The sequence below is a fragment of the Ambystoma mexicanum genome, chromosome 4q (assembly GCF_040938575.1).
Source record: "Ambystoma mexicanum isolate Mex_15411 chromosome 4q, UKY_AmexF1_1, whole genome shotgun sequence".
In the NCBI taxonomy this organism is placed as follows: domain Eukaryota; kingdom Metazoa; phylum Chordata; class Amphibia; order Caudata; family Ambystomatidae; genus Ambystoma; species Ambystoma mexicanum.
Genome location: NC_090928.1, coordinates 231,855,279 through 231,881,653, shown reverse-complemented (window position 1 = coordinate 231,881,653; position 26,375 = coordinate 231,855,279). Strand labels below are relative to the sequence as shown.

Below are 26,375 nucleotides of genomic sequence, written 5' to 3'. Positions count from 1 at the left end.
TCCTGAGTACTAATTCTGGAACCTCTAGTGCATGGGACCTGGCAGTTTGCCACAGAAAGATGTTCATTTATACCACTTTGAATTTGAAATAGTTACTAAAGTTAATGCTGGGAGTAGATGTTGGTGCTTCCTACTCTTTATGTAATGGTCCTTTCACCATTGGTATGGTCTCAAACGCGCTGTATGTTGAATCTTGTAAAGCAGAGAGTTACCATTACATTATTTCTGCCCTTCCGCATTAGATTTTCATACTGCTTGTCATTTATGGTAGGCTCTACCTCCCCCCCCCCCTCACCCACCCATCTATACGAATACAAGCAGTTCTCCGAGGGTTGGTTCTCCTACCAGTATTTCCTTTTTACTTCAGAATTCTCCAGGTCAAGTTTGAACTTAAGCTCTCACATGTATGAATGTAAATCTATATTGGTGAATTCCAGTAGAATTATTTTTAGGAAAGCAATGCTCCTATTTGAGGGCCATGTTCCTCTTAACTATACTGCTATTTTCTAGCTGTTTTCCCCTGTCATTTAAGGTAAAAATATCATCTAAGTTCATTAGACATGTGGTATAGATTTCCTGCATAACAATTTCTCTCTTATATTCCGGCTGGGAATCCTTACTGAAAACCATACTTTTAAGGCCTTTTTTGAAGTGTGTGAATTTTTCCATTTACTATCTGAACTACAGTTCAGAATATTATATTGAGTAAACTTGGAGTTTGATAACTTCAGCACTGTTTTAAAACATGTAATCAATTTCTGAACTTTAATGTGATCTCATACTTTTTTCAAGATCGAGGATATGTGCCTGCTACTGAGAGTGAAAGAATATTCCAGAAGCGAATTAAGGAAATTCTTAAACAGGAAGATTTCTCTGTGTAAGTCTTTTCCTTATATTGAGGTAATCATTCAAAAAATGTGGTCTGGTTTTAGGGAGAATTGTTTTATACTCCCAACGATTTTCTGGTTTTCAAGAAAATTTAAGTGAAGTAAAATGGTTGCCCATTTCTATTCTACTTAGTTTCAAAACGTTGGTCTTCACGAATTTCAAATTCGTTTTGCACAGTTGCTGCAGTTTTTTGCGTTCATATGTTTTTGACCCAGACTTTTTTTTTCAGAATACAATTGAAGTAAAACGGATCAGCCAGTATATCGGGTCTACTTGGTTTTGACTTTGGCATTTTGTAGTAAAACAAAAATCAGAAAATATTTTAGGGGTGTTTTGCAAGACATCTGGTGTTGGGATGAAACGTTAAAATCCGTTGCCTATCTCTATAAACTGGTAAAGCATGTATCCATCAATGCCTTTATTTTTCACCACCACAGGACGTTGCCTGGCCCTTTAGACTACAGCAGTTCATTGGATGAATTTTCAGCTGAGCTGACCCTTCATTCTGAAGGACTGTCTCCTGAACCTGTTGAATGTTCCCCAGCCAATATGATAGAAGTGCACATAGACCAGGAACCAGTGAAAGGTGAGCTTTTACCGACGTTAACATTTGTCTGGTAGTCTGTGAATTGATGCATGTGTATCCTGCAAGATGTCTTTTTGTTCTTTATCGGTTTGCTCTTTGCAATATAGAAAAATGTATTTGCTGCTCTCATTGCATGCCCATTTGTGACTATTTTGGCTCAATCAACACTATGGACACTTTATATTTTGTTAGAAATTATATAAAATTACAAAGTTATTCTAGAAACATGAACTTCCCCCAAAAACAATGTGACAATACTGTAAATATTTACTGTATAAAACTCCTTACTAATTATTGATTTGTTTCACTGCATCCCAGTTGTCTGGTAAAGTGGACTATTAGAACATGGATTTCTCACTGCAGTGCACTCCAGTGGTCATTATACGCATGCTCCCTATGTTTAACGAGGCACATACGATTATGTTATGCCTCAAAGTGGATTCCTTGGTACTTTCTCAGACACTTATGAAGGGCAGGGTCATTGTTGGACGGCAGGGAGCAGGTGCAGTCACTGCACAGTATAGGTAGGTGTTCAGGCCTTTTAGATTTCCATAAAGTTGATTTCAAGCCTTTGGCATACATGGAGTGCCAGAAGGGGGGCGAATCTTGTTTGTGAATGGCTCTTCCATCTTAATGCTTATACCTCTAAATACGTAGGGACAATAGGTAATCTGCCATGGTCACATCCGTCGACTTGGTAACCCAGTGCAAAGTTTTCTAGTTGAAACCAAGGATTTCTAAATCCTTATTTTTTTTTTTTTTTTGCTTAATGGTCATCCAAGAGAGGGCATATGTAATCTGAGTATCTGCAACCAAAGATAGTGTGCACAGTGTCATTTATTTTGTTTTGAAGCTTATTCAGAGAATTGTCAGTGAATCTGCAGTAGATGACTTTGGAGAAGTCCAGGCTGGGTGATTGAACAAGTACACTGAAAACAGAAGTAAAGCAATCCTCCCAAATGTTTTATGGTCACCACATTTGGACTAGTTATCTGTCCAATAAAATGGGATCAGTCAAACTCGTAAATTGTGTATGAAAGTATTTTTGAACATTCGACCCATTAAAGCCTGTATGTTGTATTAGAACCTCTTTCCAGGGATCCTGCGGGCTGCAAAACACCCTTCTTACTCCCTATGACTTTCTCCTTTCACTTTTCCCCGGCAGTACCCATTTGTAACCAAATGCCACATAAAAACCAGGGTTGTGCAGGCTGCTATATGTAGCCCCAACTGTAAATCTAATTTTGTTTCCAAGACAGTTTATTTTGTAACTGCAGTGCTTTGTGCCTCTTAAGTGGCAAGGGCTAAACTCTACATAATATAAGAGTATTAAATTGCTAATGCAGCCAGCATACACTATTTAGAGCTGCCTGCCACTGACACTGAGAAAAGGGCGATTCCAGTGTTTCCAGTGTTGGACTTCCAATGAGGCCTCTTAATGCACCAATTCGATATAAAAGTACATTAGAATGAATGGTCTAATGGAGGTAAGGTGGACCCCTCCTGCTCTGAATATTTAAAATTTAAAGAGTGCAGCACTTGCCCGCTGTAGCTAGTGTTTAGGCCTTAATGGAGAAGTGCAGTAATGCGGTGACATAGTCCAGACCTCAAAATGTGCACTTGCCTCCAGCCATTGGTTAATCCCAATTGACTTTTTTGTTTGGTAACACTTGTAAAGCACACTTTGAACCAGAGGTTTGTTTGTTTTATTTCTAATGCGCTCCAGACCCATAGGTAGAAGGGCGCAGCAGGTAGGATAATGCAAAGCTTACATTGTTACAGATTATACAGGATACAATGAAAGTTATACATATTATACAAGTTACAGTAATGGATAATATAGATATTATGCGGGTTATACAAATTATACAGGATACAGTAATAGTATACAAATATACAGGATCATCGTCGTACAGGTCGATAAGTTCCATAGAGGATGGTACGCATAATGTCGTAAGACAGAGGAGGGGTCGACATGTCGTAAGGCATGTCGTAAGTCAGAGGAGAGAGACCAGTGTCGGGTCTGAGAATACTATAAACCTGTGTCTAGTGGTTGTTGGAGGTAAGATATTGGATGGCATTCCGCCTGAATAGTGGGTACGGCTGATCTGCTCGTAGATTGTTAGGTAATAGATTCCAGGTTTTGGCCGCCTTCACAGGGAAACTATTCCCACGGACCGTGGTTTGTTTAAATCTCGGTACTACCAGACAGTTAGTGTTAGTAACTCTCATTGGTCTGATGGGTTTTTTTTTGTATTTTGTTCGTGAGGTAGCTTGGGGCAGCGTTGTTAAGAGCTTTGTGTGTCAAGGAGATCATTTTTAATTGAATTTTATGGTTAGTAGTTAGCCATTTGTGTTGACGTCTGATGGTGGAAATGTGTGCCCTTTTATTTATGCCCAGTGCGGCTCGCAAAGCATTGTTTTGCAGTGTTTGTAGTTTCTGGATGGTTCATTTGTTGGTGCCACTGTAAAGGGCATTACAGTAGTCGATCCTGGAGAGGATAAGTGCTCTAGCCAAGATCATGCAGCTGTTAGAGAGGAAAGGCTTGCCTGCTCTTATTAGTTTGCAAGTGTAGGCAGTGGTGGAAGCCAAGGATTTGATTTGTTTATCGAATGATAGTGTAGAATCCAAGTAGAAACCGAGGGTTTTTACTTCCTTAGAGACCCTAATGAGGTTTCCATCAATATTGAAGGAAGAGAATTCCTGAGTTAATTTTTTGGTGTTCTTCTGTGTTCCCAGGATTATCAACTCGGTCTTGTCGTCGTTCAAGCACAGGCCATGTGTGGCCATCCATGCTTGAACAATGAGATATACCCTGTTCACCAATTCCGAGTCCTTCCTATGATCCCCAGAAAGCGGGAGGAGAATCTGTGTATCATCTGCATAGTTAGTGTAGGTGATACCCAGAAGGTCCAGATCGTCGAACAAGGGTTTGGTGAAGATATTGTATAGGGTAGGCGAGACACAGGAACCCTGGGGAACGCCACATGATATTGGGGTAGGGTCAGCTGCGGCCGAAGGGGAAAAAACTCTCATAGTTCTTTCGCTTAGGAAAGATTCTAGCCACTTGATGGCCTCAGGAGAGAAGTGGGCAGCAGAATCCAGGTGTTTACAAAGTACCTTGTGATCGACCAAGTCGAATGCTGCTGAGAGATCAAGTAGGAGCCGGAGTGCTGCTCCTCCTCCATCTCTCAGCTCGTCGACCTGAGTCTTTAAATCAATCAAGGCGGTTTCCGTTCCATGAAGTGGACGGAAACCAGATTGTCTTGCTCCTAGAAGCTTATACAAGTCAAGGTGTTTTTGAATATAGGCGGCTTTGTCCAGTATTTTGAGGAGGAATTGCACAGTGGTAATAGGGCGATAGTTGGTAGGAATAAGTGGGTCTAAGGTCTGTTTTTTGAAAGTGGGAGCACCCAGGAATGTTTTAGGTTGGCTGGGATAATGCCTGTTGTGAAGGAGGCATTGATTAATTTAGAAATAAATTGTGAAAGGTCTCTAGCAGCGTCTTTTATTAACTGTGCTGGGCAGGTATCGCCCTTGCAGTTAGTTTGAGAGAAAGAATGATTTTTTCTACTTCTAGTGGGGAAGTTTTTGAAAAGTGAAATTTGTTGTTTGCCTTTGGTGAGATGTTATGTGTAGAGGTGGTAGGGGGGTGCTGGAGATTGAGCATATCTTTTTTTTTGTTGTATTTTGGTTTGAAGTGTATTGATTTTATTTGCTAGCACATTTTGAATGTCTGTGCACCAGGTCTTGGTGACTAAGTCTGGTGTTACTATTGGTGACTCTAGTTCTTTCAGTATGGCGAAGAGTTCTGTCATACTAGAATTAGAGTTAGTGATACGTTCATCATAGTAGTTCTTTTTGGCAAGGTTCACTTCTTTTTTAAAGTGAGAGGAGATCGAGGATAGTTTTGCTTTATTTTCTATAGAGGGACATAATCTCCAGGAATTTTCACTTTTTCTTTTTAGGAGTCGTAAATCTCTTAGTTGAGGCGTGAACCATTAAGGTGTGCTTTAGGTTTTCTTTTTCTAAGTTTGAGCAGGGCGATTTTGTCCAGTGTGCTGAGCATAATCTTGTTATATTCTTCAACTAGAGTACTGGGGTCTAAATTGTCAGATAGAGCGTTTAGCGTGGGTAGGATGGCGGGGATGACTTTTTCCGCTATAATGCTTTTTTTTGTTTCTGGTTAGACAAGGAGGTGCTAGCAATGGGACGGTCGGAGATGGTCTGGCTGTAGATAGGTTAAAGGTGATGAGAGAGTGATCTGTCCATGCTTGAGGAGAGATGAAGGTGATGGAGGCTTTGCAGTTTTAATCTGCTATCCAGTCTAGTGTTCTCCCTTTGGAGTGAGTGGGTCTGTTAACTTTCTGAGATAGGCCTGAAGCATTGATGGTGTTGGCTATGTCTAAGGCTTGTTTGTCCATAGGGTCATTAAAGCCAAGGTTAAAATCTCCTAATAATAGAAGCTGGGAGGTGGGTTTAAGGTTGTTGGTAATTAGGCTATGCAAATCCTCGTCAAAGGTGCCGAGAGGGCCTGGGGGTCTATAAATTAAGTGGATGGTGAGGGTTTGTGTATTATTTATCTGGAATTTAACCAAGGTATTTTCACAAGATTGTAAGATTTGAGGAGGGGATGTTCTGAGAGAGAGGCTCAATTTGGAGATGATGGCAATTCCACCACCTCGTGTGCCATCCCTATCTTGTCTTGTTATGGTGTAGCCTTCTGGGATGGCTAGCATTAACGAAGGTCCGGCTGCTTTATGTAGCCAGGTCTCGGTTACTGCCATGAAGTCCAGGTTGTGCTCTGTAATGAGGTCAGCTATGTCAAGGGCATGGGCGACAAGGGATCTCACGTTAAGGAGTGCTCCTTTGAGTACTAGCGTCTTTTTAGGCATGTTTGCTTGGCTAGGGGTAGTTAGGTTGGTGTCTGAGGTCTTGAACTTTTGTTTTTTGATTGTAGTGGCATTTGTTGTTACCGTTTGGTGTGGTTTTTGTAGGTAATTTTGTTTTTGGGTTGGTTGGTGGTAAGGTTCTTCTAGGTGCTTCATAAAATTGTGTGAGTCTTGCGCACAGTTTAAGATTTCTGTCTGGTAAGGTGCATGGGAGGGAGGTGAAGGTTTCACCTCTGGCACTAATATTATTTGGTGGAGAGTTAGTGGGGATATTCGTCATTATGTTGGGCAGCATATGTGGGATCAGGTCTGGTACCGAGGCAGGAGATGCCGTGAGGATTTGGGTCATGGTGATAAAACTTAGAGTAACAGCTATAATGCTGTAGTGCAATAATGGATACAGCATTTTTCGATGAGTTCAGATATGTGCGCGTGGGTGCTTACGACTATAGGCGGGATAGGGCGTTCACTATCGAGGCACGAATGGTCATTCAGTGTCAAGGAGCATGTGGGCATTCAGTAGCGGGGCACATAAACGCTAGGTAGGGCATTCACTAACAAGGCACAAATGGGCAATTCAGTAGCAAGGCACATATAGGCTAGGTGAAGCATTCGCTAACAAGGCACAAATGGGCAATTCAGTAGCAAGGCACATATAGGCTAGGTGAAGCATTCGCTAACAAGGCACAAATGGGCAATTCAGTAGCAAGGCACATATAGGCTAGGTGGGGCATTCACTGACAAGGCACATCTAGGCTAGGTGAGGCATTCGCTAACAAGGCACAAATGGTCAATTCAGTAGCAAGGCACATATAGGCTAGGTGAGACATTCACTGATAAGGGCGCAGCAGGGTGCGGGCAGGGCTCAGCATAGGTTAAATGTGGTCTAATGGCGACCATAGGGCACAAACACAGGTTAATCAGGTGTGCTCTGTGGGCGACCAGCGGCATGGCACTAATCAACTTGCATTTTTGAGACAGGTGCGTCAGGGCACATGAGAGGGGAGCATACAAGCAGACACAGCAGTGCAGTAGGCATAAGTACACGTGGAGCAACTGCTGGCAAAATAAGTCGAGCAATATAGCAGGGCTCTCTAAGAAAACTGTGTGCAGGCAGAGTCAACAAGGGATGGTTAATCGGGTAGTACATGTAACTGAAATCGTCTTCAAAGGTCAGGGTAGCATCCAAAGAAGGTGAGTAGATGGGTGGGTGAGATGCAATATGCAGATAATTCAAAAAGTGTGCAGACTCTTACAGATTTGAAGGCAGGATGGGTAGTTGTCAGCCCATCAATACTTCTGAAGAGTGGGACTAGGTGATGGACCAGTCTGAGAAGTCCAGAGGGCTGGCAAGGTGGCAACCCTGGCAAAACAGGCTCAAAACAGGAGCTGGCCTTGCCTCCCGAGGGCCTTGGAGGGAGAGGGCCGGCTTCGCCTGCCGGCGGCCAATGAGATGCAATATGGGCCTGGTGACCAATCAGCTGGCCTCAGGGGGGCCTGCTTAGGTGGAAGAGGTTGTATGCAGCAGGCGGTCGGCCATCTTGGAAGAGCCAGGTACCTCGTGTACCACAATGGCGGCGGGGGCTCAAAATAGCATTTAGAGAAAATAAAATGCGTTTTTTTTTTTCTTTTCTGGGAATCGGAATCAATGTGTGCTCGGCTCGAGTAAAAAGAAAAAACTCTTACTATAATTTATATAACATTTTTTCTGAGGCTTGTGGAATCTGCTTAGATCACATGCTGTGCATAGGCCGACATCTAGTGGAAGCTGCAGAGTATTACAGTTTGTTTTTCGAAACTCGAAAATGGGCGTCGACACAGGCGTGCCAGTAATACTATCCCTAGTGTGACGTCCACTGTACCCAAGATCCCTCACGCGTCTAGGATCCTCAGATTGTTTTTTTCCGCCATACTGGTCGGAAGCATCTTGCGGAGTCCCCTGGCCTTAGCCATATTTTTGCTAATAATTGAAGTTAAAATTATTTATTTACATCCTTCCCCACCCAACGTCGACCCTCGACACTCGACGACGGCTGGAGAAGACATTGACCGTCGGCTGCTGCACGACGGATCTGGGCCTCGGAAGGCCGCTGGCCTCAGCCCGGGCCTAGTAGGCCGCTGGCCTCGGCCCTGCAAGTAGGGAGAGTGGGGGGTGGTACATACTCTTCACTCTTGGTATATAGGTACACCTTATATATTCCTACACTTACCAGCCCGCTGCCTCAAGGTGCGTATGGAGGGTACCCCTTTCCAATTCTGCCCCAAGTGCAACCGCAAATACCCTTGGGTCGACAGGCACGCCACGTGCAATCTCTGCTTGCCGAGGGACCACCCCGAAGCGAACTGCAGAGCGTGTAGTAGGTTTAAGCCTAAGACACTTAAGGACCGTTCGACAAAGCGTTGGGCCCACCATGCCAGGCAGGCGGCCATGGCAGCGGAGGGCACCTTCAGCAATGGCAGCGACGCCGTACTTTCGGACGGCGAGGGCATTACTGCGTCGAAAGACTGCCGAGCGCAGGTCCCCGACCTCGGAAGGTTGACGGCAGGGCGGCTATGGGGAAGACCCCCGGCGACGCAAGCGCTACACACCCTACACACACAAAGCACACTAAGTCCAACCGAACCTCGACGACGTCGACTTCTCAGAAAGAGGCACAGATAGAACGGTCCGACTCGGTGTCCTCTGGGCGCTCTCGATCGAGATCGCCTCATGACGCAAGGCAATCATCCACTCTTGCCAAGAGTGCCTCGCTCCCTAGATTAACGGAAGTTCGATCGTCTGAAGACGAAGACGACTTCCACCCCCAGGCCGCGCTCCAGGAGACCGAGGCCGCAGTTAACACCAGCGAGGCCCCACGCTCGAAACACACAGATACCTCTCCCGACCCTCGACGCCAGGCGTCGAAAGTCTCTGGGGCCTCCAAGGGGCAGGGAAAACATTTTTCCACGCACGGGGAGGGGGGAAAACAGCGGAAAGCACAGCCTTCCACTCCTAGGCAGACAGACAAACACAAATCTACTGGGACATCAACATCCAGCAAGGGTACCCTTGTTAAGTCCTCTAAGTTGCCTACTAAAGTCATACCCTGTTCCAAAGAATGGTCCAGTGAAGACATAGACAGGGTCATGTCAAGGATGTCTTCCTTAGCTGATTTTTATGACAAAAACCCAGAACATTTCCTTTCGTATGCCCCTCAAGGGGCCACACCCTCAGGCTTCTCTGATCCTATCCCCCTAAGTAAAAAGGCCCGCTTCGAAAGACCTGAACCCTTAGAGGTGCAGCATTATTCTACTCCATACTCTACTCCACACCCTAGATACCAAGGACAGCCTTTCCCTGAAAGGGACCAGGAGTTTGAAATTATGGAGGAACAAACCGGGACTGAATACTATGCGGATGATGAGGACCTGGAGGAGATAGAAGATGAGCAGGAAATTTACAGAGTAGATTCCCCGGTAGAGAGCGAAGCCCCAGTTACCGACTCGCCAGTTGATAACCAGCCCCTCCTTAATGAAGTTCTCGCTCGCGCAGCAGAACACTTTCACATCGACACCCACGGTGTACAGGAGGAAAGGGACTTCGCAGAAGAGTTGGTGGGAGAGAGGAGGCCGGTCGCTCAGACCATCCCTATCCTTAAATCCATCCAATGTAGAATAGATCCATCCCTGGTGAATCCTAACCTCACCAGAGCCGTCAACCCCAGAGTTGAAAAACTTTTTCGGGCAGCCCAGTCTGACCCTCTTTATATAAGAGGACATCTTAAACCAGACTCCCTAGTGGTTACCAACACTCGGAAGAGGGCTGGGATACCCTTATCGTCGTCAGAAGCTCCTCCCGACAAGGAGAGCAAAAAACTGTACGGGTTTGGCAGGAAGGTAGCCTCAACGTCCGCCTACCAAGCAAGGATTGCAAATTCCACCACCCTGTTGGCAAGTTACAACTGCCATCAATGGGAAGAGGTCGCGGCGCTCATAGCCTCTGCTCCTGAACCGTTAAAGGGCCACTTGGCTCGGATCTCGGCAGAAGGGAGAGACGTGTCTGGTTGCATATTAAAAGCAACTTTCGACGCCGCGGACAACGCAGGAAGATTGATAGCAGAAGATACTGTTATCAAGAGACATGCGTGGTTACGGCAGTCGGGGTTCAAAACAGAAACCCAGGCTTCATTAATAGACAAGCCGGTGGAACCCGATCTATTGTTTGGGAAAGCGGTCGAAGACGCACTTAAAAATGCCAAGGACGAATACGAGACTCTCAAATCCCTTGGCCAGCTTACCAACAAACCCCCTAACCAGAGGGGGAACAGTAATTTTCGTCGCCCACGCGGCCAAAATTCACTAAGAGGCAACTATGCCCAAGGACAGGGTACACAATGGAACAACAACCAGCAGTCTACCCAGAGTTACGGCAGGGGTAACAAGAGAGGTCGTGGAAGAGGCAGAGGCAGCCCCAAGAAGGGAGGTGGCACGCCTCCACCAAAGCAGTGACGCTCAGTTCAGGGTCCCTTCTCACGCAACCCCAGTAGGGGGACGCATTTACAACTTCACCCAGGCTTGGGAAGGGATCACCTCAGACAGATGGGTGCTGTCAACAGTGTCCACAGGATATTGTATAGAATTACTGCAGCGTCCCCGGAACCACCCTCCACGACAAAGAATACACTCCTTAGAACATCAGAAGATCCTTCTCGAGGAGATTGCCATTCTGCTAGAAAAGGACGCGATAGAACTCGTCCCAGGACACCAGGTAAACAAGGGTATCTATTCAACTTACTTCCTTGTGCCAAAGAAAGATTTAACAATGCGCCCAGTATTGGATTTACGGCCTGCCAACAAGTATGTCAAGCCCCAAAAATTCCGTATGACCACGCTACAAGAGGTAATCCCCTTCCTAAAAAAGGGGATTACATGGCAACCTTGGATATGAAAGATGCTTATTTTCATATTTCCATGCTCCCAGCGCACAGAAAATACTTGCGCTTCAAGGTGGACAGCCGCCACTACCAATTCAAGGTACTGCCCTTCGGGATAGCTTCAGCACCAAGGGTATTCACCAAGGAACTGGCGGTGGCAGCTGCACACCTACGCAGGGAGGCAATCCCAGTGTACCCTTATCTGGACGACTGGCTCATAACGGGGGAAACCCCAGGAATTTGCAGGTCAAACATTCAGAGGACTATCGACCTCCTCCACGAATTAGGCTTCTCTATCAACGAGAAGAAGTCAAGTCTGGTGCCAAGCACCTCAAAACAGTTCCTAGGAGCAATCCTAGATACTCAGAAAGGGTTGACCTTCCCTTCGGAAGAGAGAATTCGGAATATACTACTGCAAATCCCACATTATCAGTCAGGTCAACAAATAACGGTACGCAAAGCAATGCGGTTACTGGGCATGATGGCGTCATGCATTTACCTGGTCCCCCACGCGCGTCTGCGCATGCGTCCCATGCAGGAATGGTTGGCGAAACAGTGGTCTCAGGCAAGTGGTCAGTGGGACGATCTAGTGGTCGTTTCGCCAACACTCGTACAGAGCTTACACTGGTGGACAAGAGAGAATCTCGCAAAGGGAAAACCCTTTTACGATCCCGAAGTACAGGCAGTGGTAACTACAGATGCATGCCTGACTGGGTGGGGAGCTCACCATCTCCACCACACAGCTCAGGGTCTCTGGTCTCACTCAGTAGCCAAGAACCACATCAACCTGCTAGAGCTTCTGGCAGTATTCCGAGCGCTTCGGGCGTTCGAGCCCCATCTGCTAAACTTGTCGGTGCAGATCCAGACGGACAGCACGACAGCCATGTTCTATCTGAACAAACAAGGAGGGACTCGTTCGCCAAATCTGTCCAAGCTTGCCCAGAAAATCTGGATATGGACACTCAGACGGAACATCTTCCTGTCATCACAACATGTTCCAGGGGAGCTCAATTCCCTAGCGGATGCCCTAAGCAGAGACTCCCTCCCAGAAGAACACGAATGGGTCCTTCACAGAGATTTCGTAGAAGATCTCTTCTCTCAGTGGGGTTTCCCCACTATAGACCTATTCGCCACAAGCGAAAACAAACAATGCCCAAGATTTGCGTCAGGTTCCCCCAGCCAGACTCCCAAGGGAACGCCCTGTGGATGAACTGGTCAGGGATGTTTGCGTACGCTTTTCCACCAACTCCTCATCAGGAAGGTGGTGTACAAGATGAACAAGGAATCGATGACGCTCATCCTAGTTGCTCCCAGGTTGGCGAGACAACCATGGTTTCCACACCTACGCAGGATGGCGGTGTGCGAACCCATCAAACTCCCAGCCTGGTACAACTTACTGTCCCAGCAGCAAGGTCAAACAGTGCACCAGGAACCCAACTCAATGAACCTGGCAGCATGGCTCCTGAGGTCATAGAGTTTGGGCATCTCAAATTACCACAGAGGTGTATGGACATCCTAAAAGAATCCAGGAAACCAAACACAAGGCACTGTTACTTTGACAAGTGGAAGAGGTTTGTTATTTGGTGCCAGAATAAACAAATCAACCCAGTTGATTGCACTCCTTCCAACGTTGTAACATACATGCTCCACCTGCTGGACGCAGGTTTGGTATTTAACTCTCTGAAGGTACACCTGGCAGCCCTCTCGGCTTACACCACATCCCATAACAAAGTATCGTGGTGGAAAGTACCAGTAGTTAAAGCCTTCATGGAAGGAGTAAAGAGACTTCACCCTCCTATTTCGAACCCACCGCCAGGATGGGACCTCAATGTGGTGCTAGCTAAGCTCATGGGCCCCCCTTTCGAACCCATGCATAAAAGTAGTCTTAAACACCTGACTTATAAAACGGCCTTCTTAGTAGCCATTACCTCTATAAGAAGGGTCAGTGAAATTCAGGCTCTGTCAGTGCAGGATCCTTTCTTTACTATCCACAAAGACAAACTGGTTTTACGCACACACCCTAGGTTCTCACCTAAATTTATATCTAAGTTCCATGTAAACCAGTCCATCGAGCTTCCGGCTTTCTTCCAGAACCCGCAAAGCTCAGCTGAGGTGAAACTACACACCCTTGATGTGCGTAGGGCGGTCCTATACTATGTAAATAAAACCAGACCGCTAAGGAAAACAGATCAACTGTTTGTCTCCGTAGCTACAGGCAGAGAGGGGGATCGCGTCTCTAAAGGCGCGATCTCGAAGTGGATTATCAACTGTATGCAGCTGTGTTACTCTCTTTCTGAAAAAACTCTGCCTTTTACGCCAAGGGCCCATTCTACTAGAGGCATTGGGGCCACTCTGGCTTTCATTGCAAATGTTCCCCTCGACACCATTTGCAAAGCAGCTACTTGGAGCTCTATTCACACTTTTACTCAGCATTACTGCATTGACACTCATTCCAAGACAGATACACAAATGGGACAAGCGGTTCTAAGACACCTGTTTGCTCATGACCCTTCTCACATCCCACCTCCTTCTTCTGGTACTGCTCGCTAATCTATGCACAGCATGTGATCTAAGCAGATTTCACAAGCCTCAGAAGGGATACATTACTCACCGTAATCGTATTTCTGATGCTTGTATCTGCTTAGATTCACATGCGACCCACCCTTCCTCCCCTCCGAGAGAAGGCGCATGATTGCTTGTAGTCTTACCTTTCTGTCTATCTGCTTGGATTATCTGTACTCACGCTACTCCTCATGCTTCCTCATGTCAGAAAAAATACAATCTGAGGATCCTAGACGCGTGAGGGATCTTGGGTACAGTGGACGTCACACTAGGGATAGTATTACTGGCACGCCTGTGTCGACGCCCATTTTTGAGTTTCGAAAAACAAACTGTAATACTCCGCAGCTTCCACTAGATGTCGGCCTATGCACAGCATGTGAATCTAAGCAGATACAAGCATCAGAAATACGATTACGGTGAGTAATGTATCCCATATTTCTCCAGCATGGGGTCTGGCATGGATTCACTCGGTAAAGAAAAAATCAGTATCAGTTTCGTTTCTGATCTGTCTTTCTTAGTATTAACCAATCCAATCACTGGTCTCTGGGGCATACTGCCCCCAGCCAATGACTGCCCTCTCCCTAAGCCCCGCGCTTGTAGCCATCCTTAGATTTTTACTGCACGTTCAAGTGTTGGGAGTCCTCGTGCTATAGCTCTCGAGCTTTACTGCGTTTTTGCGCTTTTTCAAAGAGTTTTATCTAATTTTTCGGTTTAATCGAGCCTCAAACTCCACCGTTTCTACTTACGATCAACAGGGACCCGTTTCGGGTTTATCTAAGCCCCTCAAGGGTGAAGTTTACGTCGAGTTACGCTTCTTGGAGGATTCCAGAAGCTTCTGAGGTCTACCTCGCAGACGAGAAGGAAAGCTCGACTCCTGGCAAACTGTTCAGGATCTGCCCTGGATATAACCTACAAAATGTTTTCAAGGACAAGGAGGACGAGCATTCGAAATGCCTTTACTGCCTCCACGAGGACAAAACGCACGTGGAGAAGGACTGTGTTTTGCATGAATAGGTCTGATCGGACTATGAGGGATCGTCGGAGCAGTCTCTCCAACTGGCTGGAAGGCAAGAGCCCAGCAGGTGAGAAGAAGTCTGAGCAGTCTTCTAAGTCCTGTGAGGGCGCTCCGGCGATGGGGGCCCAACAGAAGGCAAAGCACCACGAGTCCGTGGGCACCGGGAGCACCGAACGGTCGGGCTCCTCGGCTGCCATGCAGGGCGCACCTTCACCGACACCATCACGATCTCGGAGAATCAGGCCGAAGGGGAGCGAGGCGGTGACCCTCCCCCTAAGGTGAAGGCCTCAAGCGCGCCCAGGGTGGTGAAGGCCTGGATCCCGGCCAAGGCCTCCATTGAGGGAGTCGAAGCGGCACTGGCGAAGCCGGTGGAGGCTATCCCAGTGGAGGCGACCTTGGGGCCCAGAGTTTCACTGCCCTCGCGGAGGGAATCCTCTTTTAAGCCTGTTGAAGACCCCCGTGAAAACCCCGTTGGAAAAAGAGAGGGTGGGAGGGCGGTCGCCATGGCAGACACGGACACAACCTCCGAGGAGGAACTGACCGAGAATGTGGAAGAGGCCCAGCCCCACGGGAGGGATCCCGATGAGGGGGACGACGAGAGCGAGGGTGGCGACGACGAGGTTCCCATGGATGAGGAGGAGGAACCGTCGTTCCTGGCACGCCCGCCACAACCCGAGCCACATGACAACTCGGCGGCCATTTTGACGGCAATCCAGGCCTTATGCACAGAGATAAGGACGAGACTGCCCCTACCCCTGACGGACGACCCAGCTCAACCGGGTCCGTCGGGAAGCGCTCCAAACAAGAGGAGGAGAATTCATCCGGCTCCCCTTCAGCCCTCAAGGGCTTCTCAGCCTTTGTCGACCCCTCAGTCCCGAGGGATGACACGGGAACAGACACGGCCGCGACGGGGACGGATGACGACAGCGGCGATGACGGGACTGACCCCCCATCTCTGATTCCTCGGGCGTCTCCTCCCGACGAAATTGGCTCCTTCCATGCCATGATTGCCAGGGCATCCGAGCTTTTTCAGCTCTGCCCCGAAGAAAAGAAGGAAGGCTTCCTCTACCAATGACGCGAGGCCAAGAGGAAGACGGCCCTCGCGGTGCCATTGCTGGATGACATCTGGGACGAGGGACTTGCTCTCCTGAAGAACCCGTCCACAACACCTGCCAAAAGGGACCGGTACGAGAAGAAGTACTGGGTTCCCGACGGCGCCCCTTTGTGCCTTAGGGCACAACCGACCCTGGATTCGGTCATCTCGGCAGTGGCCAAGAAGTAAGCGGGGGGGGGGGGCTTCGGCTTAAACTTCAACTTCCCCACCGGACGGCGAGGGGAAAGAGACTAGATGCCATGGGACGACGAGTCATCTCGTCGGCGGCGACGACGACGATTAAGGCGGCCAACGCCCTAGCGATTGTGGCCCGCTACGACAGGGAGTTGTGGTACAAGATCGCCTCCCCCTGTTGGAATTCCTCCCGGACAAGTGGGCAGAGGCCCTGGCGATCCTGCAGGAGGGTGAGGTGGCGTCGGACCATGCCATAACTGTGGCACGGACATTGCCGACACTGGTTTCCGCCAGTTGGGCAATGCCGTTTGCCTTCGGTGGTGGTGGCTCAAGGCGACGGATTTCTGCCAAGACTTGCAAGCCAAGGTTTTGGACATGCCCTTCGACGGGAACAATCTGTTTGAAAAGACAGTGGATGAGTCACTGCAGGCCATCAAGACCGACGCAGAGATGGCTTGGGCCTTGGGAGTTCTGCAGCAACGGCGCCCGCCCTTTCGGAACTCCGGGGGCAAGCAAGGTGCCTCCAAACGATTCAGCGGCAGCTCCTCGACCTACCGTCAGGCGGCCCGCTCCTCATCGCAAGAAGCCTACAGGGGACGAGGCAAGTCAGGTGGATGTCGTCACCAGGGAGGCCAAGGCGACAAGGCTGCTTCCAAGCAAGACTGAACCGGCCGTTGCGTCGGGCCCCCACCGAAGCACCCTGCTGGGAGGCCGGCTGCCGAAGTTCATCAGCGTGTGGGAGTCCATCTCCACCGACCGTTGGGTGCTGGATGCCCTGGCCCACGGGCACACTCTGGAATTTCGAAAGTGCCCCCGAATTCCTCCCGTGGCCAGGAAGGAAAACCACATCCTTCAACTGCTGTTAGAGGTAAGGGCGATGCTCAAGAAAGGAGCCATTGTGCTCGTCCCAAAGATGCTCTGGGGCTCCCGAGTATACTCAAGATACTTCCTCGTCAGAAAGAAGACAGGAGGTTGGCGTCCCATCCTGGACTTGCGTCGGCTAAACAAATACATCAAGGCACATCCGGATGGTCACCCTCCAGCTCATGCTGAGCCAGCTGGAGGAAGGCGACTTCCTATAGTTGTTGGATTTGGAGGATGCGTACTTCCCCTTCCTAAAAGGACACCGAAAGTTTCTCAGGTTCGTAGTCCAAGGGTGGCACTACCAGTTCAAGGCCCTCCCATTCGGATTGAAGTCAGCGCCGAGGGTGTTCACCAAGTGCCTAGCACCAGTGGCGGCACGGCTGCGCCTGCAGGGGATCCACGTCTACACCTACCTGGACGACTGGTTCATCCGAGCGGTGACAAGAGAACTCGCCGTTGAACACACAGCAAAGACCGTCCGGCTGCTCAAGGACCTGGATTCTCATCAACTTCCCTAAATCCCACCTGGTTCCGTCGCAGGTCGCGCTGTTTCTGGGAGCCAAGCTCGATACAGTAGCGCAGTTGGCCTCGCCGTCGGAGGAAAGAACGCAGGCCATCATGGGCAAGGTACAGCGTCTGCTGGCCACGGACGCGGCCAGAGTGAGGTCCATCAAGTCCCTTCTCTTGCATCTATGTGGTGTGCCTGTGCAGGCTTCGGATGCGTCCTCTGCAGGAGTTCCTCGACGCCCGTTGGATGCAAGCGATGGGCAGCTTCGAGGACAAGATCTCGCTCAACGAAGTATTCCGCCAAGCAATTCGATGGTGGGGCAACCGCGCGCATCTCGCAGCGGGCACAGACTTTCAGACCCCAGTTTACCAGGTGACGGTGACGACGGATGTCTCCCTGGAGGGGTGGGGAGCGCACACCGGAGATCTTCATGCAAGAGGCCTGTGGCTCCCGGAGGGGAGGCCGCTCCACATCAACATACTGGAGCTCCGAGCAGTGTTCTGGGCCCTCAAGTCATTCCTCCCGTCCCTCAAGGGCAAGGTGGTGAGGATCTTCACCAACAGCACCAACACAATTTTGTACATCCGGAAGCAGGGAGGAACCAGATCCCCAGCCCTGTCCAAGGAAGCCCAGGATCTGTGGCACTGGGCCGTTGCCCAGGGGATGTTTCTGGTACCTTTTCATCTAGCAGAGATAAAAAACACCATTGCTGACTCACTCAGCAGGGAGCTGCGCTCGTGCCACGAGTGGGAACTACGCCAAGATCAAGTGGATCAACTCTTCCAGCGATGGGGCAAACCCCAAATCGACCTGTTCGCGACGGCGACGAACTCCAAGTGCCAGAGGTTCGCCAGCAGGTTTCCCCCAGCCGAGGAGCATGGGCGATGCTTTTTCGTTCCCCTGGAATGGCTTGGTCCTGTATGCGTTCCCTCCATTACCGTTGCTGCTCAGGCTCATCAACCAATTCACAAGGTCCCGTTGTAGGATGATACTCGTCGCACCAAGATGGCCGAGACAGATATGGTTCCCGGACCAACGTCCCCACCAGTCAAACTGTCGACGGACGCAGATCTTCTCTCCAGAGAAGGAGGCGCCATTTTCTTCATCACAACCCAGAGTCACTGAACTTGCAGGCCTGGCTCCTGCAGCACTAGAGTTTGGAGGGTACGATATCCCGGCTGACTGCAGAGAGGTTCTTGCAAAGGCCAGGGCGTCAACTCTCAAGTGCTATGGACACAAGTGGAAGAGGTCCTCTGTCTGGTGCCGTGCACAGAAGATTAACCCTCTATGGATTACAGCCCCTCAAATGCTACCGTACTTACTGTCGCTGGCCAAAGCTGGACTAGCTCATGCTTCAATCAAGATACATCTGGCAGCGATTTCCCGATACACCAGAACTGCAAGACGGTTGTCCCTGTGGTCTCATCGCCTGGTGAAGGAGTTTATGAAAGGACTGTTCCGATCGTTCTCGCCGGTGAAGGCTCCAGCCCCGGCGTGGGAGCTCAACGTGGTGCTGACCACGCTCATGGGCCCGCCATTCGAGCCCTTGCAGTCGGCTCCGTTGAAGTTCCTGTCGTGGAAGACAGCATTCCTTGTGGCCATCACCTCTGCACGACGCGTGGGAGAGATTCAGGCCCTTTCCTGCAAGCCTCCATACTTGACTTTCCACAAGACGAGGGTGGTGCTGAGGACGCACCCCTCCTTCATGCCCAAGGTGCCGTTGGACTTCCATCTCAACGAGCCCTTGGTGTTACCAGTCTTTTTCCCGTCGCCTTCGTCGCCGGCCGGAAGGACTTTGCACTCGCTGGATGTAGCTAGAGCGCTGACGTTCCACGACATCACAGCTGTTTGTGAACTTTGGGCCTGTGAACCAAGGCAAGGCTCTCTCGAAGTTTTCCATTTCCAGATGGCTCTCCGGCTGCATCATGCACTGTCGTCGGTTGGCAAACCGACCTTTGCCCGGCCGTCCAAGAGCCCATTCGACCAGAGCAATCACTGCTACCACGGCTTTCTTGTCTCGTGTGCCCCTGCTGGACATCTGCAGGGCTGCTACGTGAAGGTCGACGCACACCTTCACGAGATTCTACTGCGTCGACCGGGATTCCAGGGAGGAGTCCAGAGTCAGCCAAGCAGTGCTGCGCAACCTGTTCGCTTAAGGTGAGCCTGATGAGAAGGTAAGAGATGCTTAATGTTAAATTTTATTTAATGCTTAATGTTGAGCCGTGCCACCTCCTGTGGTTGTGCATGTGTCTACTGCTATGTATTCTTATATTCATGAGCATGTGAATCCATGCCAGACCCCGTGCTGGAGAAGGAACAAGTTAATTACCTGTAACTGTTATTCTCCAGCATGGGTCTGGCAATGATGCACATGCGAACCCTCCCTCCCTACCCCTCTGCGGCTCTTCACTTGGTCATACTGCCACTTTACGTGCTACCAAATCTGAGGATGGCTGCCAGGGGCGTAGGGAGAGGGCAGTCATTGGCTGGGGGTAGTATGACCCCGAGACCAGTGATTGGTTATTACTAAGAAAGACAGATCAGAAAAGAAACTGATACTGATTTTTTCTTTACTGAGGATTCCCAGCCTGACGACGGGGAATATTCATGAGCATGTGAATCCATGACAGACCCATGCTGGAGAACAACAGTTACAGGTAAGTAACTTGTTCCTTATTATATATACACACCAGAATCACCCTAAATATTTAGACTTTTTTCACCAATACTTGAGAATGCACTTCAAATGAAACTTTCACTTTTGGCCGCAGTTACATTTGTGGCAACGTTAGAAAGGTAAAAGACAATGTTATTGTATTATTGGTTATTATGCGCACATGCAGTTCTAACGGTTCTAACAGTAATACATTTACTCTGCAAACACATACAGTAAAGTCACTTCAAGGAAGGAAAATGGTTAGTGTAACATTAGCCTGATTCAAGGTTCTAGAGAGGGTTTCTTCACCCAGTAAGTCTTTTGTCCCCAACACTGTGGATTTCTTCCAGTCTCTAGTGTTATAGAAGCAGCAAGTTAACAACTAACAAGGGAGACATTTTAAAGGACTTGATGTAGGGACACAGGAAGCGGCTTGAGTCAGAGATACAGGGGGGTTACACTGGGCAACTGCGTGCACTCAAACGCTCTGACGGACGACTTCATGGAATCGGGTAAGCAATACCGTTTTCCCTACAGTACCTTAAGTTAGAAGAAAATGTTTGTGCTGAATGCTTCACGATGGTGCAGCTCTGGACCTGACCTCCGGATTCCTTAGTCTGATGACGGAAGGCAGGACAGTGGACGGAATCTCTCAGCAGCAATCTCGAGGGAGGACCCGGGGCACGACATTCAGCAACTTCTTGGTTCACTCTCGCGGTTTTGGCACCTTTTCTGCAGCACCAACAAAGGGCATGTATTGCCCGGTCAATCTTCTTAGCTTCCTACAGTCCCCTGCTCTGAGTTTGATCGGATCTCTGGCGTGTCCTTACGGGTTGAGCAAAGATTTGGACGGATTCGCCCTTTCCACGACGATGTGCTCGAAATGGGCAGCATGTCTCCTGTTATTGGGGTTTCGCTGGTCTGGAAACTCCCAGGACCTGAAAGGCTCAATTGAAAGTTCCCACCAGCCAAAGGGAAGGAGTTGTCCTCTTCGGAGCTCCTCTGTCACACAGAAAACGGGGTCAGAACAGCAGTGGTCGCTTCAGTGTTGCAAAGGGTCTGCAGGCATCTCTGGTCGCCGCCTTCTTCGGTTACTTCAGCTTCCAGTGGTCTACTTGCTTTTCATTCCAGAAGCCTCTCCTTTATACAGTTGCAGCTCACACTCCTCTGCAATCTCTCTCAGCATTTTACAGAAAGGGGCGTTTGGCTTTCCAATCGGGACTGCCAGACCCCATGTGGAAGTTAGTCCAATTCATGCATTCTGACAGGCAAGGGACAGGGGTGTGTAAAACTCCTCCCCCATTACCTACCTGCCCAGACATTCTGGAGCCTAGGTGGGGAAACGCACACACTGACCTCCCCCTCCCAGAATGGTAGACGAAGGTCTACCAAAGGACAACCACGCTAGTAATGGTAAAAAAAAGAAGGGAAGCCCCAAATTAGTCATTGGGTGCCCCTATTGTGCAGTGCCGAGGCTATGCGCATAGCCTGCAGTACAAAAACTACAATAGTTGGTAGAACATGTTTACTGTCACCAGCCATAACTAGGAGATTGTCTGTAACTAAGAAGTTACAGGAGCAGAGAGAAGGGGGATACTAGGTATCCATTTGCCACTCCACTGACGGTGGTGTGTGCCAATCTCCGACTATGGAGTTTTGGGAGAGATACGAAGTATCGCTCTATCCTTTTGAACTGTAGTTTCTTGAGGATACAGAAAAAGGAATCTTAAAGGGGGACCCTAAGGGTCCTTAGCAACACTGTCCATAAGGAGCGTTCATCTGCAGTAGTAAAATACAGATGCATTTAAGAGCTGTGGAGCAGACAAGACTCCATAGTACAGGTAGAATACAAAGCATAGAGTTCCAAAAGACAGAGCCCACAAGAATGAATGAATGAATGGAAAAAGGCTCCACTCATTCAGGATTGAAAGAAAAAGGTCCAGATGTCCAGCAAAAGGTGCCAGGGTCTCCCTAGGAGAGCGGATGAAGCATAACAATTATACATCTCCCGAACACATGGCTAGCACCTTGCAACTTGAAATGTGTACCGCTGACCCAGTCAGTCATGTCATTAACAGGGATCAACATTGTTGGGAGCTTTTAAGTTCCTGCTTGTAGCCTAGGTGAATTTGGAAAACTTGACACAAACAGCTACCAGGCTCTACTTTCAGCTTACAAAGCCAACTGACACCATGCAAACATACCTAAGTGACATTAACCTTATGTGTTTGTGAACGTGTTTCAAGGTGCAGGAGGACACATCTAGTAGATGGTTTAATTCTAAGCTGATCACAAATAAAGGATAATAAGTTATAGTTTCCAGCATGTTATGTATTTCTTATTCCCATATGTAGCTCCTACTTACTGGGCAATGTCCCATGCACAGTAGCTGCTTTTAGCTTCTGCTCACACAGGTTGACATTTACTTAAATCCCTGCATTAATAGAGACCCTTTTATCCAGTCCTATTAAGTATTTTAAAAACAATGGGGAGGTCACATAAGTTTGCAATTCTCAGCAGTCACCAGATCTATATCTCGGGTAATGTCCATTGTGATGTTTTGACCTGTTCTCATACCTGCTTGACTGGACGAGAACATTGCACCACAAGCTGTATCCTTAGGTGCGCGCTATTCATAACCATTTGTTGATGAAGGAGATCAGTTTTAAGGATACCAGAATTACCATGATGTGAAATTATCCTTAATAAAACTGAAAAGTTTGAATATTGCTAAACCTTTTCATATAGCAAGCTAGCTGTTTTGTGGTATGACTTCTTTCATGCTGAAAAGGGGGTAACCTGGAGACCACCAGGGGGCGCAGACGTGATGGCTGCCTGAGCCTTCGTCTCCCTCTCCATGCTTGCAAATGCGGCAAGACATCTTCATAAACGGAACCATTTGAACATACTGATTACACCTTATCAACGTGGAACCCACTGGGCATACTACAGCGACGTTTGGTGATGAACCGGAGCCATCTTCCCGGTAAATGAGACCTCACAAGCAGCGTACCCGACCTTGAAGCGGCGGAGCCAAGTTGGGGGACTACATACAAGCCCTGCTGCAATAAGAAATGAGAAAGCCTGCACGCCACACGAGTAGCTGCCTCACTGGGCGAGGCGCGCATCCTGTACCTCCAACCCGGCAAATTACCTCCTGGTGATCCCGCACAAGCATGGCCGGTAAGGAGTGATAAAATGGGCAGGTGTATTGAGAAATGCCCGTAGTGCGAGGGGTGCTAAGTCCCTCCCCCTCTGCCAGCCTTGGGCTCTCACCCAACTATTACGCTCCCCCGTCCGGAGCATCTACCCTCTGGGGCACGAATTAAGCTGTACACCGCAAAGCAACCGGCGGGCCCCCCCAAGCCCGCACCCACAACCTCTGCCCGCAGCTCTGCACAAGCAGCAACAACCCGGGATAACCCCCGCACTCGGGACACAAAGCTCACCCAAGACCTTGCATCGCCCACCGCAACAAGGCGCGGGCAGGATATCTACACCGAGAGCCACACAGAGCCTTTACCTGGAGAACTGGTCTCCCTAATACCCATGATCCTCCATTCCGACGAGACTCTCACTGAAGGCCCTACGAGCTGCAACCCCACAGGATCGTTGCCTGCCCTATAGAAGTGTCAGGCACCTGCAGAGGCACCTGCAGATGTAACGGGCCACACCCAGCAGAAGGGCCGCCCGCATCGGCGGCCACACTGCACCCCAGCCAGAGTACTGGTCACCCTGGCACACAGAAATTCACATCATAACCAGATCCATACAGCAGATCCTGCTCACTCTCACGGGCCTCCCATGAAGAGCTCATCCTTAGTGACACAAACGTGTTCCCCCGGACAGCGCCACACCTCTCCTTTCTCCACAATGCAGTGCTCCCAACCCTGATAACCAAATCCCAGATTAAATAAAGGAGACCAGTCCCTGAGACACCTCACAACGGCGATCCAGGGTTTAACGGCACCTGCAATAACCCCCGCCCCCACCTGGCACTTCCTGGGGAGCCAAACCCAGTGAAATCAAAACTGGTGCCCATCTTTCGGAGGAGGAATAGCCTCATATTGATTGCACTGGACTCTATAGCCTTTACTGGCAAACTTGCATGCAGGACTTGGACAACAACTGAATGCCCCTCCCCCGTGTAAGGAAAAGGGCAGCGCCCCTGCCCAAATATAACGAGGATAATGGGGACGGAGCCCCACACTGCCAGAGACATTAATCTTGCAGTAGTATAGAGGAGCACCCCAATACCCAGATCTCTCAACAGTTTAACTACTCTGGAACATCTTGACTCGATACGGCTGTAGAAACAGGAGAAAATGTATACTCCCCAATACCTCCTCTCCCCCCCACCCCCCGCAACCGGCCAGTGATCTGAATTTTCATGCACTCACCCTCCGGCAGAAAAGCTGGACCCGCGCACTATTGCTAAGATGAGCGCATTTACCCACGTCCAGTGCAGCATGGAACTAAACGAAGTTCAGGGCTCCTCCGAGATCCCTGAAAATGACCTCGGCAGTGCTACCTAATTGGACATCCGACTGTTGCTGGGCGAGATTCACTCGATCAAAACAAGCCTTGCAGAGACAGTCTCGGACCTATAGATAAGAATAACCAAAGTTGAAGACCGGATGGAAGCAGTAGAAAACAATCAGCAGTCCAGAGATATAACAACAATGCCATAGAAGGCCAGGTTCCAGGATCACAAACAAAGAAAGGATCATAGAGCTCAAGCTGCATGACCTCGAGAACCGGGAACACAGAACGAATATCCGCATTATGGGCCTGATGGAGAAACTCCAGCTGGACTAGAAAGCGGAGTCAAAGCCCTGATAATGTCCCTATTCGAAGGCACTACTCCTCACCCCCCCCCCCAACCTGGAATTCGACAGAATCCACAGAGCAGGAGGAACTCCGAGAGACCCAAGGTTGGTCCTCATAAAATGTGTCTACTACAGACGGAGGCAAGACATTTTACAAAGAGCAAGGGAAAAGGAGCCGATAGAATTCGAAGACTCCACAATGAAATTATTCCTAGACCTCTGTGCCGCTGCCCTAGCCAAAAGGAGAGGATGGCACCCCCTGACTGCCTGGCTACAAGCACAAGGAACTTGTTACTGCTTGGGCCATCCTTTTTCCCTAACCTTTGAATATGGAGGGGGGGGGGATTACAGACTTGCCTCGGAAGACTAATCCAAAAGGGCTTTGGATCACCAACAAGCAAAGGCTTCAGGTTCACGTACAGATATACCCAAGAAGCCTACAGGTCCCTTGTAAGAAATTATACCCAAGTCCCCAAGAAGAGGCCGAGCCCCTGGAAAATGGAAATTTAAACGGCTCAACACGCCCTGAAGCAAGCCACACTCCTCTTCTGTTTGTTTAATCACCCACTTTACCTGCACACCAGTTGAACTGTGCCAAAATTGGTCTCCCCATGCTCTCGGTTAATTAGTCCCGGCACAGTGCTGGGGCTGTAAATCGGTCGCAACACTTTGCGGGCACAGGCCACACCGGTCAATACTAAAAGTTACACAGCAATGTTACGAATAATGAATGTTCGTGTTCTGTAATCCTCACTAAAAGTTGTTCTTGTCGCTTAGCTATTTTGGAGTATTAACAGTTTGGATTATACACCTGGAGAGGGGCCCTACCAGAGTGGCCTTTCTTTTTTCAAGGGCGTCTCTAATATCTGGGAATGCCGATCGCTGTGTTTCCTAAAGGGGGGGGGATACATTCATCCAGGGAAAAGGTATTCGTCTCTGCAACTTTTTATTTCCACATCTGCACTCATTTGAGTCATCCAGACTACAATTCATCAAATACAGATTTACCAGTCTCACTCGAATGAAACCAGCGCCACAGAAGCGCTCAGTTGGCACACCAATTGAAACTCTCGAAGCTAGACATCTTATTTGTACAGGAAACGAAATATCCCAAGGAGATGAACGTAAGATGATAGTAGGGAAATCTGGGACATGATATGGGCCTCTGGAACCGATAAAAGTGGGGGGGGGGGGTTGGCATTCTATGCAGGAGATCATTAGGACTCCAGATAGAGCATGTACGAAAGGACACCCGAGGCAGGCAGATATGTGGCACTGAAAGGAAAACTGAAGTTACACACAAACTCACTCTGCTCCACCTACGCTCTGAATCACAATCGGTCTCAATTTTACGAATCTGTTTGAATTCCTGA

At 48.9% G+C, this 26,375-nt stretch overlaps 1 protein-coding gene across 1 annotated transcript in view; it reads left to right on the top strand.

Annotated features, from left to right (window-relative positions):
* Nucleotides 1-26,375, top strand: part of REV3L (REV3 like, DNA directed polymerase zeta catalytic subunit) — a 1,615,620-nt gene that overhangs the window by 703,032 nt on the left and 886,213 nt on the right. The window contains exons 8-9 of the mRNA XM_069607775.1: nucleotides 793-877; nucleotides 1,326-1,474. Of these exons, the coding sequence (XP_069463876.1) occupies nucleotides 793-877; nucleotides 1,326-1,474 (234 nt within the window). The remainder of the gene's footprint in view (nucleotides 1-792; nucleotides 878-1,325; nucleotides 1,475-26,375) is intronic.